General features: G+C 57.4%; 2 protein-coding genes across 4 annotated transcripts; both read left to right on the top strand.

Annotated features, from left to right (window-relative positions):
• On the top strand, positions 1-8,607 carry MAPK7 (mitogen-activated protein kinase 7). 3 transcript variants are annotated; one of them, XM_075566516.1, is made up of 7 exons: positions 1-167; positions 2,211-2,501; positions 3,284-3,449; positions 3,913-5,102; positions 6,092-7,041; positions 7,198-7,346; positions 8,005-8,607. In XM_075566516.1, exons 1-7 carry the CDS (start codon positions 164-166, stop codon positions 8,147-8,149), a joined length of 2,895 nt encoding a protein of 964 aa, XP_075422631.1. In that variant the 5' UTR covers positions 1-163; the 3' UTR covers positions 8,150-8,607. The 3 variants fall into 3 exon arrangements, with proteins under 3 accessions (XP_075422631.1, XP_075422634.1, XP_075422633.1); XM_075566519.1 differs by having other exon boundaries at positions 2-167; positions 2,276-2,501; XM_075566518.1 differs by having other exon boundaries at positions 2-167; positions 7,198-7,325; positions 8,005-8,606.
• A 13-nt stretch (positions 8,608-8,620) lies between these two features.
• LOC142463582 (uncharacterized) lies at positions 8,621-12,121 on the top strand. The gene is made up of 2 exons (XM_075566520.1): positions 8,621-11,265; positions 11,949-12,121. The coding sequence occupies exon 1, from the start codon at positions 8,621-8,623 to the stop codon at positions 11,111-11,113; it is 2,493 nt and encodes an 830-aa protein (XP_075422635.1). The 3' UTR covers positions 11,114-11,265; positions 11,949-12,121.
• The last annotated feature ends 623 nt before the right edge of the window (positions 12,122-12,744 follow it).

Genomic DNA, 12,744 nt, shown 5'->3' with positions numbered 1-12,744 from the left:
GTGGTGTCCAGGCCACGCCCCCTGTGTCCTCCCGCCGAACATCCGGGGATCCCCCGCTGCGGGACACCCGCCGGGTACACCGCTCTTAAAGGGGCCGCGGCGCGATCGTCTACTTCCGGATTGGCGACTGCGGGTCCCACACCCCAAAAAGGAGGGCCTATTGATGGGTGAGGCCAGCACAGATCCTATAGGCGCGGCTCAGCCCCCCAGGCACCTATAGACTGAAGGGGTCCCAAACTCAGTCCTCAAGGGCCACAAACAGGTCAGGTTTTATGGGTATCCAATCTTCAGCACAGGTGGCTCAGCCAGTCCCTGCTTCAGCACAGGTGGCGCAATCAGTTGCAGCTTCAGCTCAGGTGGTGCAGTCTCTGCTTCAGCACAAGTGGCTCAGTCTTCAACTTCGGTCTTCGACTGAGCCACTGATTAAGCCACCTATGCTGAAGCAGGGATATCCATAAAAGCTGACCTGTTGGGAGGGACTTCAGGACTGAGTTTGAGACCCCTCTTATATGGCTATGGGGTGTGTGTCTGTGCGTGTTTGTGTGTGTCTGTGTGTATGTATGTGTGTCCGTGTATGTATGTGTGTACACCATACATTTTAAGTTATGGTGGGTGAAAAAGGCGACAGAAAACCTCCACCGTTAGCATATAGCCAATGACATGCCTAGAAATATTGCAAAACAAGTATAAACCAACCTCACACTGATGAGACCCATCAAGGTTGAAACATGTCTGTGAGTGGTTTGACTTGCTTTGCTAGTCCCATGCTGTGCTTAAAAGCGGTGTGAACGACGATGCATCAGCTTAAATGGGCTCCATGTGAATGGATATTCCAGGCAAAAGGAGACGCACTTACCAGAACTCCCTCCTACTGTCTCTGTATGTTCTCCCTACCTACCAATTACACTGTAAGCTCCTCGGGGCAGGGACTCCTCTTCCTTAATGTTACTTTTATGTCTAAAGCACTTATTCCCATGATCTGTTATTTATATTATTTGTTATTTATTTGATTACCACGTGTATTACTGCTGTGAAGCGCTATGTACATTAATGGCGCTATATAAATAAAGACATACAATACAATTTGCATGTCATTTCCCAGAATCCCTTGCTGCAGTGGGAGCACTGTATGCGAGGTGATGATGGTTGAAAGACAGGGTTGCAGACCTGTCTAAGACATGTGAATGTGCTCACAAGTGAATATATATATATATATATATATATATATATATATTTATATATATATATATATATATATATTTATTAAAACATTGTAAGGCTTTACTGTCAGATAAGTGGCCACGTGCTCACAGAACCTTAGGGTCAGGACTAATAACGCAGCTGTCGTTCCCCCGTGGCGTTTAATTGGGTTATCGTAGGGCGATCTGTCCAATGACCCAGTAGGGACACTATGTAACATTTATATTTGTGAGTATTGTGAAGCCTGTTGGCTGCGTTGCAGGGAAGGGTTAATAAAATGGGGTTGTGCAGGTAATGATGATATCGGTGAAGTGCTCAGTAACGGTCCAGCGCTGCAGGTAATGTGGAGTGATGGCCTTATGTGTCATCGATGCCAGCTGTACGGGTTTGTGAATAAGCTTTGGGTTACTTCACTTCTCCTGCCTTAATCTCCTACCCGCTCTGCATGTCAAAATAGTGTGTGTGTGTGTGTGTGTGTGTGTGTGTGTGTGTGTGTGTGTGTGTGTGTGTGTGTGTGTGTGTGACCGATGTGGCAGGCCCTGTATTCCACCACTTCAGAGGCTGTACTTTTGTCACAAACTCTTTGATTCAGAGAATGTCCAGTTTCTTTACTTTCCACCCCCAATTAAATATGACAAAGTGCATATTTCTAACATTCTCAGAGGATTTGGTCTTGGTTGCCGCGACCTGAATCCATGTGTGGACATCACCTGGAGCAGTGTCACTTCAGCTCTGCTGGTCCTTTAGCCCGAGTCCAGCTCTGACTTGCATGTCCTAGGACAGAGTCACTTTCCCTTCTGCAGCTCATCATCCTGCTCCCGGCTTCGCCACGGCCAAAATAACTTCACCTCCCTCTGTGTCCGTCACAGCAAGAGGCAGAGTAAGGTCAGGGTCGGTCACATCTGCCCGTCCTTCCTCTAGGTCTCGTGGCCTTCAGTCCCCGCACCCATATATCTTTGGTTGTTGTGTGCCTTCTGCAGTCGCTTTGTTTACATTTTGTGTCGTTGCAGCTGGGTTTCTTGGTGACCTAAGACTTGGTCCCGCGCCACCTCTCACCCTGATCTCCTTGTCGCAGGCAGCCATGGCGGAGCTGAGGAAGCAGCCAGATGTGGACGAACAGGAGATCGTTTGCTCCAAGCTGGAGTCGGCTCGTTGCATCTCCACCGCCGCCAAGAACCTCGCCATCCTCCAGGAGAGATCCTTCGACATCAACTTCGATGTCGGCGACGAGTACAAGATCATCGAGACCATCGGAACCGGCGCTTACGGCGTCGTGTCCTCCGCCCTCCGAAAGGACACGGGTGAGAGTGCTCTGAGATGTTTAAATGGCTATGGGGCTTCCAATAAACTAGAAAGGCCAGGCTATTCTATGTAGGGCGGGGGACATATAATCCTGGGACAAACGAAACATGACTTTTAGTATGACTGAGGCTCTAACATGAACTCCAAACAGAGCAGGATTTCCAATCTACCCTTTAAGAACCTTAATGGTTGTTTTTTTCCCATATACTGCTTTCCCTACATTACTCTCTCAAATCATTTTAAACGCCATGTTAAACACTAAACAGTTTTTTCTTTTTTTTCTTCTACAAAGGGTACGTTCTTATTTATTTATAAAATGTTTTACCTGGAAGTAATACATTGCGAGTTAGCTCTCGTTTTCACGTATGTCCTGGGCATAGAGTTAAGATGACAGATGGTTACAAATACATAGTTACATTAAGTGAACAGGGTATACATTATATATAAAGACTTTGCATGCACAGTTACAGATAAAATAAGTTATAGGCGTATGTAACAGTTACAGACCAGATTAAAATGTGAGACCGCTTTCAGTTATGAAAGAACTTAGCCTGGTGGCGGCTGTGAGAGTCTTTGGTAGGTTGTTCCAGTTTTGGGGTGCACGGTAAGAGAAGGAGGAGCGGCCGGATACTTTGCTGAACCTTGGGACCATGAACAGTCCCTTGGAGTCAGATCTCAGTAAGCAGGGTGTTCTTCTAACAGGGGCTCCTCCCGTAGGAAAGGGTCTGTCGGATGTTCCTTTTTAGCGAGCATTTTGTGATCGTAATTTCTCTACTCACAGGCCAAAAGGTCGCCATTAAGAAGATCCCAAACGCCTTTGACGTGGTGACGAATGCCAAACGCACCCTGCGGGAGCTGAAGATACTGAAGCACTTCAAACATGACAACATCATCGCCATTAAAGACATCCTGAAGCCCTCCGTGTCCTACGCTGAGTTCCAATCCGTGTACGGAGCCCCAGTGCATGTTTTGCTCCCCTAGTTGTAGGCCGGGGGCTGGGCATTTGGATGGCTTCCATCCCGTCAGTGTCATGCGAATCTGTGATGCACACTGTGCTGCTCAACTGAACCAGGGATATTCCTGGAATCCTTAAAATCTCTCTCTCTCTCTTCTTCCTCTCTTCCTATTCTTCCTCTCTTCATGTTCCCCTCTTCCTCTTCTTCCTCTTCTTCATCTTCCTCTTCTTCATCTTCCTCTTCTTCCCTCTTCCTCTTCTTCCCTCCTTGGAATAGACCATTAATCTTTGGGAAGTGAGCTGTAAATGCTATAAGGGTAATTAATAAGTACACCAATTTTATTTGATAAAAATGCTGTTGCCGCTGGAGTTGGATGGAGACAGGTGGTTTATCTGTGTGGACGAGATCTGGGGATACACGATACAACCCTAGCATCCTTCTGTTCCCTCCCCAGGTACGTGGTGCTGGATCTCATGGAGAGCGACCTGCATCAGATCATCCACTCCTCGCAGCCGCTCACTTTGGAGCACGCGCGCTACTTCCTGTACCAGCTGCTGCGCGGGCTCAAGTACATCCACTCGGCCAACGTCCTGCATCGTGACCTGAAGCCCAGCAACCTCCTCATCAACGAGAACTGCGAGCTGAAGATTGGGGACTTCGGGATGGCGCGGGGCCTCTGCACCAAGCCCGACGAGTACAAGTACTTCATGACGGAGTACGTCGCCACGCGCTGGTACCGCGCCCCTGAACTTATGCTGTCACTCCACGAGTACACGCAGGCCATCGACATGTGGTCTGTGGGGTGCATCTTCGCAGAGATGCTGGGGCGCCGGCAGCTCTTCCCGGGCAAGAACTACATCCACCAGCTGCAGCTCATCATGACTGTGCTGGGGACGCCCTCCAGCCAGGTCATCCGGGCCATCGGAGCGGAAAGGGTGCGGGCGTACATCCAGAGCCTGCCCTCACGCCAGCCGGTGTCCTGGACCAACCTCTATCCACAGGGGGACCGCAAGGCCTTGGACCTGCTGTCCAAGATGCTGCGATTCGACCCGCGAGAGCGGATCTCCGTGCGGGAGGCCCTCAGGCACCCCTTCCTCTCCAAGTACCACGACCCGGACGACGAGCCAGAGTGCGTGCCAGCCTTCGACTTCGGCTTCGACAAGAGGGTGCTGACCAAAGACCAGATCAAAGAGGCCATTGTGGCAGAGATAGACGGCTTCCACCGTAGGAGGGAGGGGTTCCGCAGGCAAATCAGCTTTAAGCCAGTGCTTAGGCCGGCGGTGGAGGGGCCTGTAGGGGATGAGGTGATCCCGGAAGACTCCTTCCAGTCGCCAGAGCTCCCCTCCGTTTCGCAGGGATTGGATGTGGACATGCCCAGCGCCAGCTCCGTGAGGGAGCGGGTGGATTTCCCCATGGAGTCGCCCAGAGCTTCGGCGAAACCGGAAACTATCGACCTGACCTCTCCAGTGGAGGACGAAGAGACGGCGGCGGCACAAGGAGAGAAGGAAGAGGGGGACGAGGAGGCGCCAATGGTCAAAGCAGAGCCGGAGCCTGTGCTAAAGAGGGAAGGGGCCATCTCCGACGACACCAAAGCCGCACTCAAAGCCATCCTCCTGAAGTCGGCTCTGCGGAACAAGAGCAAAGGTAAACGGAGCAAATCGCACACGTCTGTTTATCACACGGGCCTGGAAGGTTAGGGCTTTGTGTGTCCCAGGTCAGAAAAGGCCGGCTCCATTCTTCACGAGCCGGCATTTATGGCACTGGAGATGGTGGTGCGGCTGGAATGAATTCGTCATTAGGTTTCCCTTCGGCACAGCTGCAGGAGGATCGGTTTGTGCTTTTCCCAGAGAAGCAGGAGCCAGTAGGATTAGTTATTAAATGGCGATACACTGCAGCTTCTCTGATACGTCTGGTGTCAAAGTCACAGCTGTCTTATTATAGACTATTCTTATTCATTCCTATAGTGTCCAGTGAACATGGGGTGTATATAGGAATGGGTTGATGCTCAAGTTCTTGGTCCTTTCTTAATAATGATGACTCAATAATAAAAAGGATAACAATAATGGGGACTCTTCACAAGGAACCAACGATTCCAATCACAGTCTTTAACCTGTATTTAGGGCTCTAAGTCACCCTGAAGGTGGGGGGTGGGCATAACTACACCCTTCCCCTCCTCATTGGGGTGGCCCTTAGGTAAAAATGATAATGTACTCACTGTTGTGTCCCCAGGAGTTTTCCTTCAGCGTGCAGCCGAGTCCAGAGAGATCCAAACCGAATGTCTGAGCAGCGCACAGTAAACGGAGAGCAAGGTCTTGCAAAAATAAAAGTGCTTTAGAAACGCGCAGGCGTGTTGCACCTCCCGTTTTTTATGCAGGATCAATAAAGTAGCTTTATTTTTGCAAGACCTTGATCCCTGTTTACGGTGCGCTGCTCATACATTCGGTTTGGATATCTATAGTGTAACGTGTGCATTTCAGTAAATTAAGAGATGAATGGAAAATGCTGCAGGGAAAGAGATTGAGTAATGTCCGGCAGAATTATTAACCCTTTGTAGCACAGAAGCAGGGCCCTGTATGTCAGGGGTGAGCTCCGGTGCTAGAGCTTAACTATCAGTCCCCTTATCTTTCCCACAGACGCCCCCATCTCTGTCTCTGAAAGTCCCAACCTGCGGAAGCCTATAACGGCACAGGAGCGGCAGCGCCAGCGGGAGGACAAGCGGAGGCGGCGTCTGGAGCGCGCCAGGGAGAGGGAGAAAAAACAGAAGGAAAAGGAGCGCCGGGAGGTGAAAAAGGCCGAGGGGTTCGGGGGGCTGGTGCTGAGCGAGAACGATAAGAACCTGCTGGAGCGCTGGTCTCGGATGATCGACCACACGCCGCTGCCGCCGCAACCACTTCCGCCTGCCAGCCAGAAACCAATGGGGTCAAACCCAGCGCCGTGTCCAGTACAAGCAGCCGATACCTGCTGCCCAATGACCCAACCTGTGTCTAAGCCGGTGTATGGCGTAGCTCCGATGGCAGAGGTTGGGCGTCGGCAGAATGGAACCCTACCTGCCCCTGCCGTGCCAGACTCTGGCCTCCAGTTCATGCCTGGGTGCCTGAACCCCTGCCCTGCGCCCAGCCTGCTCCACTACATCCCTGCCCCCCCTGGAAGGTTTCAGATTGGACCGGTGGTGTTGGCACCGCACGCCAAGCAGGAGGCTCCTCCATTGGCTGCCCAGCCAGCCGTTGATGTCAAGTTCATTAGCGGAGGGCAGGTTCTGCCAACTCCATTCCCCGCTCCTGCCAGGTTCAACCCAGCCTGGCCCGGCCACGGACAAGAAGAGAGCTGGCCTGGACCTGACGTGGGGGATGGTGGGAGAGAGACTCTGAGCGTGGACACATCTCTTTTCCTCCATAACTCCACCCATCTAGAACTGGCGTCAAGACCGCCAGGGCCGACGTATCCAGGAGGGGCAAACTGCCATGCACAGGGGGGGCCCAAATCTCAGCATGCCGCCCCGCTCCCGCCCCCTGCGTTCAGCACCGCTGCCACTTCCACCTCTCCGGATATCAACCTGGTGACTCAACAGCTCTCCAAGTCACAGGTCAGACCGGCTTGTGTGTTATCTACAATGTGACTTGCCGTGCCAGAATTTCTCTCCACTGCACCCCAACCCTTAAATGTATGGGAAGCACTGCCAAATGAGCCATGTATTGGGGTGTCCTGTAAGGATCTTTTAACCTTTCCCTGATCTTTCCAGGTGGAGGACCTTCTCCCTCCTGTCTTCTCGGTCACCCCCAAAGGAAGCGGAGCTGGGTATGGGGTAGGGTTCGACCTGGAAGAGTTCCTGAACCAGTCTTTCGAGATGGGATCAGAGAGCCGTGAAAGGTACACGGAGAAACCCAACAGGTTGTCTACCAATGGGCCGGGTCCTTTATCTCTTTGTTTCTCCCCTTCATCATCGCTTTACATTTTTGTTGCTGCCATTAACCTCTGTTTCCAGATCCCAACACTGGGCTGACATTTCTGTCTCGTTAAGATAAAGCCTGTGGTGTCCATAGACGCCCTCTGACCTGTCCTTTTTAATGCCGCCTGGATTTCTTTATTCTGGTATCCCTGATTTCCAGACCATTATTTCCAGGACCACAAGCTGATTTGCCCTGCTGCTGACTGGCATTGAGCTGACACTTGCACACACTGTTTGATCCCCAGACCAGGGTTTGTTATGTTGCACTCTCCGTAGCATTTGCATTGAGACAGCAATGTTTGCTTTTGTTGCGGCTCACATGTCATTCTCTCTCTTTCTCTACAACACAAGCTCCTTATCACTTTACCTTTTTGATTGTCAGGAGTAACTGCTGCCTGACACAGTGCTGACATTGTCATGTCTCTACCATACTAACAACATCGGGGTTCTGTCCCCTATACATGTTCTATCTGTTCGGCACATACCTGCTCTATGCTGGCGCCTTGTTCACGTTGCCCCTATTGTCTCTTGTGGTTCCTGCAGTCAGCTGGCTCGTTGCTGCCATTTTAAAATCCCTGTGTCGCTTTTTCTGCCCTGCAGCCTGGCGGACTCCGCCCCTCTGTCGGCCTCGCTCTTAGCCGATTGGCTGGAAGTTCACCGCATGAACCCCGCAGACATGGCGTCCCTGCAGGAGGATCTCTCGCTGGGGTCTCCCATGATCCTCTCCGATATGCCTGACCTCTAGGACGCCAGCGGACAGGGGCCCTGGTGCATCAGTTTATTCATTTGGGGGTTCAGTGTGAAAAGAAGACCTAGGCTCCGTTACCGTACTCCTTCCTGCGCAGGAAGACCCCTTATAGACCATTCGAGGTCCTGCAGTGGTGGAAGGTGTGTTATAGGAGAAGACTGCTTAGTATATATGGGCCACAATGTATGTTTGTGTGCACATATATAGATACATGTACAGTATGCACACGCAGGGAGGTACAATGCACAGAGACTGCAGCTCTACATCCTTCAGCACTGTTGGGTAAATGGCCCCTGCTTTTATTAAATGTATGTGGCTGTGAGGCAGGGGGTTGGGTTACCTTCTAACCCCTCCGCTTTCTCCTCACCCATCGCAATGTCTCATGGATCTTTCTAGTCCCGATTGTTCTATGAAAATAAGGACTGGGCATTATTGGAGGTAAGAGATTACAAACCAGATCTGGAATACATGGCACCCCTGTACTGCTCCCGCAGGCCCTGCGCGCACGCCTCCCCTGCACTGCTCCCGCAGGCCCTGCGAGCACGCCATCCCTGTACTGCTCCCGCAGGCCCTGCGCGCACGCCTCCCCTGCACTGCTCCCGCAGGCCCTGCGAGCACGCCATCCCTGTACTGCTCCCGCAGGCCCTGCGCGCACGCCTCCCCTGCACTGCTCCCGCAGGCCCTGCGAGCACGCCATCCCTGTACTGCTCCCGCAGGCCCTGCGCGCACGCCTCCCCTGCACTGCTCCCGCAGGCCCTGCGAGCACGCCATCCCTGTACTGCTCCCGCAGGCCCTGCGCGCACGCCTCCCCTGCACTGCTCCCGCAGGCCCTGCGAGCACGCCATCCCTGTACTGCTCCCGCAGGCCCTGCGAGCTCGCCATCCCTGTACTGCTCCCGCAGGCCCTGCGCGCTCACCATCCCTGTACTGCTCCCGCAGGCCCTGCGCGCTCGCCATCCCTGTACTGCTCCCGCAGGCCCTGCGCGCACGCCTTCCCTGCACTGCTCCCGCAGGCCCTGCGAGCTCGCCATCCCTGTACTGCTCCCGCAGGCCCTGCGCGCTCACCATCCCTGTACTGCTCCCGCAGGCCCTGCGCGCTCGCCATCCCTGTACTGCTCCCGCAGGCCCTGCGCGCACGCCTCCCCTGCACTGCTCCCGCAGGCCATGCGAGCACGCCATCCCTGTACTGCTCCCGCAGGCCCTGCGCGCTCGCCATCCCTGTACTGCTCCCGCAGGCCCTGCGCGCTCGCCATCCCTGTACTGCTCCCGCAGGCCCTGCGCGCTCGCCATCCCTGTACTGCTCCCGCAGGCCCTGTGCGCTCGCCTCCCCTGTACTGCTCCCGCAGGCCCTGCCCGCTCGCCATCCCTGTACTGCTCCCGCAGGCTCTGCGCGCTCACCATCCCTGCGCTGCTCCCGCAGGCTCTGCACGCTCGCCGTCCCTGTACTGCTCCCGCAGGCCCTGCGCGCTCGCTATCCCTGCACTGCTCCCGCAGGCCCTGCGCGCTCGCCATCCCTGCACTGCTCCCGCAGGCCCTGCGCGCTCGCCATCCCTGTACTGCTCCCGCAGGCCCTGCGAGCTCGCCATCCCTGTACTGTTCCCGCAGGCCCTGCCCGCACGCCATCCCTGTACTGCTCCCGCAGGCCCTGCGCGCTCGCCATCCCTGCACTGCTCCCGCAGGCCCTGCGCGCTCGTTATCCCTGCAGTGCTCCCGCAGGCTCTGCGCGCTCGTCATCCCTGTAGTGCTCCCGCAGGCTCTGCGCGCTCGTCATCCCTGTACTGCTCCCGCAGGCTCTGCGCGCTCGTCATCCCTGTACTGCTCCCGCAGGCTCTGCGCGCTCGTCATCCCTGTACTGCTCCCGCAGGCCCTGCGCGCTCGCCATCCCTGCACTGCTCCTGCAGGCCCTGCGCGCTCGCCATCCCTGCACTGCTCCCGCAGGCTCTGCGCGCTCGTCATCCCTGTACTGCTCCGCAGGCCCTGCGCGCTCGTCATCCCTGTACTGCTCCCGCAGGCCCTGCGCGCTCGCCATCCCTGTACTGCTCCCGCAGGCTCTGCGCGCTCACCATCCCTGTACTGCTCCCGCAGGCTCTGCGCGCTCACCATCCCTGTACTGCTCCCGCAGGCCCTGCCCGCTCGCCATCCCTGTACTGCTCCCGCAGGCTCTGTGCGCTCACCATCCCTGTACTGCTCCCGCAGGCTCTGCGCGCTCACCATCCCTGTACTGCTCCCGCAGGCTCTGCCCGCACGCCATCCCTGTACTGCTCCCGCAGGCTCTGCCCGCACGCCATCCCTGTACTGCTCCCGCAGGCCCTGCCCGCTCGCCATCCCTGTACTGCTCCCGCAGGCCCTGCCCGCTCGCCATCCCTGTACTGCTCCCGCAGGCCCTGCCCGCTCGCCATCCCTGTACTGCTCCCGCAGGCTCTGTGCGCTCACCATCCCTGTACTGCTCCCGCAGGCTCTGCGCGCTCACCATCCCTGTACTGCTCCCGCAGGCTCTGCCCGCACGCCATCCCTGTACTGCTCCCGCAGGCTCTGCCCGCACGCCATCCCTGTACTGCTCCCGCAGGCCCTGCCCGCTCGCCATCCCTGTACTGCTCCCGCAGGCCCTGCGCGCTCACCATCCCTGCACTGCTCCCGCAGGCTCTGCGCGCTCGGCATCCCTGTAGTGCTCCCGCAGGCCCTGCGCGCTCGTCATCCCTGTACTGCTCCCGCAGGCTCTGCGCGCTCGTCATCCCTGTACTGCTCCCGCAGGCCCTGCGCGCTCGCTATCCCTACACTGCTCCCGCAGGCTCTGCGCGCTCGTCATCCCTGTACTGCTCCCGCAGGCTCTGCGCGCTTGTCATCCCTGTACTGCTCCCGCAGGCTCTATGCGCACGCCGTCCCGTACTACACCTGCACGCGTGACATCCTTGTGCTCCTGCCTGCTCTACGCACACGGCGTCCCTTACTGATCACATGCTAATCACAGGTTCACTATGCACGCTACAAAATGCAGCCATTTTCTTCTAACCCCAGATCACTTCTGCTCAGGCACTGGGCATCCTGTATGAATCCCGGCTTCCCCACACACCTCACATGAACACTGCTAACACCTTCACAATACAAAAGGGGGAGGTGCACAGCTGGGGAGGGGTCCAGGACAGAGGCCGGGAGGTGCACAGCTGGGGAGGGGTCCAGGACAGAGGCCGGGAGGTGCACAGCTGGGGAGGGGTCCAGGACAGAGGCCGGGAGGTGCGCAGCTGGGGAGGGGTCCAGGACAGAGGCCGGGAGGTGCACAGCTGGGGAGGGGTCCAGGACAGAGGCCGGGAGGTGCGCAGCTGGGGAGGGGTCCAGGACAGAGGCCGGGAGGTGCGCAGCTGGGGAGGGGTCCAGGACAGAGGCCGGGAGGTGCGCAGCTGGGGAGGGGTCCAGGACAGAGGCCGGGAGGTGCGCAGCTGGGGAGGGGTCCAGGACAGAGGCCGGGAGGTGCGCAGCTGGGGAGGGGTCCAGGACAGAGGCCGGGAGGTGCGCAGCTGGGGAGGGGTCCAGGACAGAGGCCGGGAGGTGCGCAGCTGGGGAGGGGTCCAGGACAGAGGCCTGGAGGTGCACAGCTGGGGAGGTGGTCTGGAACAGGCCGGGAGGGGTCCAGGACAGAGGCCTGGAGGTGCACAGCTGGGGAGGTGGTCTGGAACAGGCCGGGAGGTGCGCAGCTGGGGAGGGGGTCTGGAACAGGCCGGGAGGTGCACAGCTGGGGAGGGGTCCAGGACAAAGGCCGGGAGGTGCACAGCTGGGGAGGGGTCCAGGACAGAGGCCGGGAGGTGCACAGCTGGGGAGGGGTCCAGGACAGAGGCCTGGAGGTGCACAGCTGGGGAGGTGGTCTGGAACAGGCCGGGAGGGGTCCAGGACAGAGGCCTGGAGGTGCACAGCTGGGGAGGTGGTCTGGAACAGGCCGGGAGGTGCGCAGCTGGGGAGGGGGTCTGGAACAGGCCGGGAGGGGTCCAGGACAAAGGCCGGGAGGTGCACAGCTGGGGAGGGGTCCAGGACAGAGGCCGGGAGGTGCACAGCTGGGGAGGGGTCCAGGACAGAGGCCGGGAGGGGTCCAGGACAGAGGCCGGGAGGTGCGCAGCTGGGGAGGGGTCCAGGACAGAGGCCGGGAGGTGCACAGCTGGGGAGGGGTCCAGGACAGAGGCCGGGAGGTGCACAGCTGGGGAGGGGTCCAGGACAGAGGCCGGGAGGTGCGCAGCTGGGGAGGGGTCCAGGACAGAGGCCGGGATGTGCGCAGCTGGGGAGGGGTCCAGGACACAGGCCGGGAGGTGCACAGCTGGGGAGGGGTCCAGGACAGAGGCCGGGAGGTGCACAGCTGGGGAGGGGTCCAGGACAGAGGCCGGGAGGTGCGCAGCTGGGGAGGGGTCCAGGACAGGCCGGGATGTGCGCAGCTGGGGAGGGGTCCAGGACAGAGGCCGGGAGGTGCGCAGCTGGGGAGGGGTCCAGGACAGAGGCCGGGAGGTGCACAGCTGGGGAGGGGTCCAGGACAGAGGCCGGGAGGTGCACAGCTGGGGAGGGGTCCAGGACAGAGGCCGGGAGGTGCGCAGCTGGGGAGGGGTCCAGGACAGA

Source organism: Ascaphus truei, chromosome 11 (assembly GCF_040206685.1).
Source record: "Ascaphus truei isolate aAscTru1 chromosome 11, aAscTru1.hap1, whole genome shotgun sequence".
Classification (NCBI taxonomy): domain Eukaryota; kingdom Metazoa; phylum Chordata; class Amphibia; order Anura; family Ascaphidae; genus Ascaphus; species Ascaphus truei.
The sequence above is the reverse complement of the archived record's forward strand: the minus strand, read 5'-3'. Positions and strand labels throughout refer to the sequence as shown.

What these genes read in the sequence shown, in the direction of transcription:
- MAPK7 (XM_075566516.1), top strand. An exon ending in TCTGCGGAACAAGAGCAAAG is followed by an intron (nt 5,103 to 6,091) that starts GTAAACGGAGCA and finishes TCTTTCCCACAG; the next exon opens with ACGCCCCCATCTCTGTCTCT. An exon ending in TACACGGAGAAACCCAACAG is followed by an intron (nt 7,347 to 8,004) that starts GTTGTCTACCAA and finishes TCTGCCCTGCAG; the next exon opens with CCTGGCGGACTCCGCCCCTC.
- LOC142463582 (XM_075566520.1), top strand. Translation starts at nt 8,621, where the DNA reads ATGGCACCCCTGTACTGCTCCCGCAGGCCCTGCGCGCACGCCTCCCCT.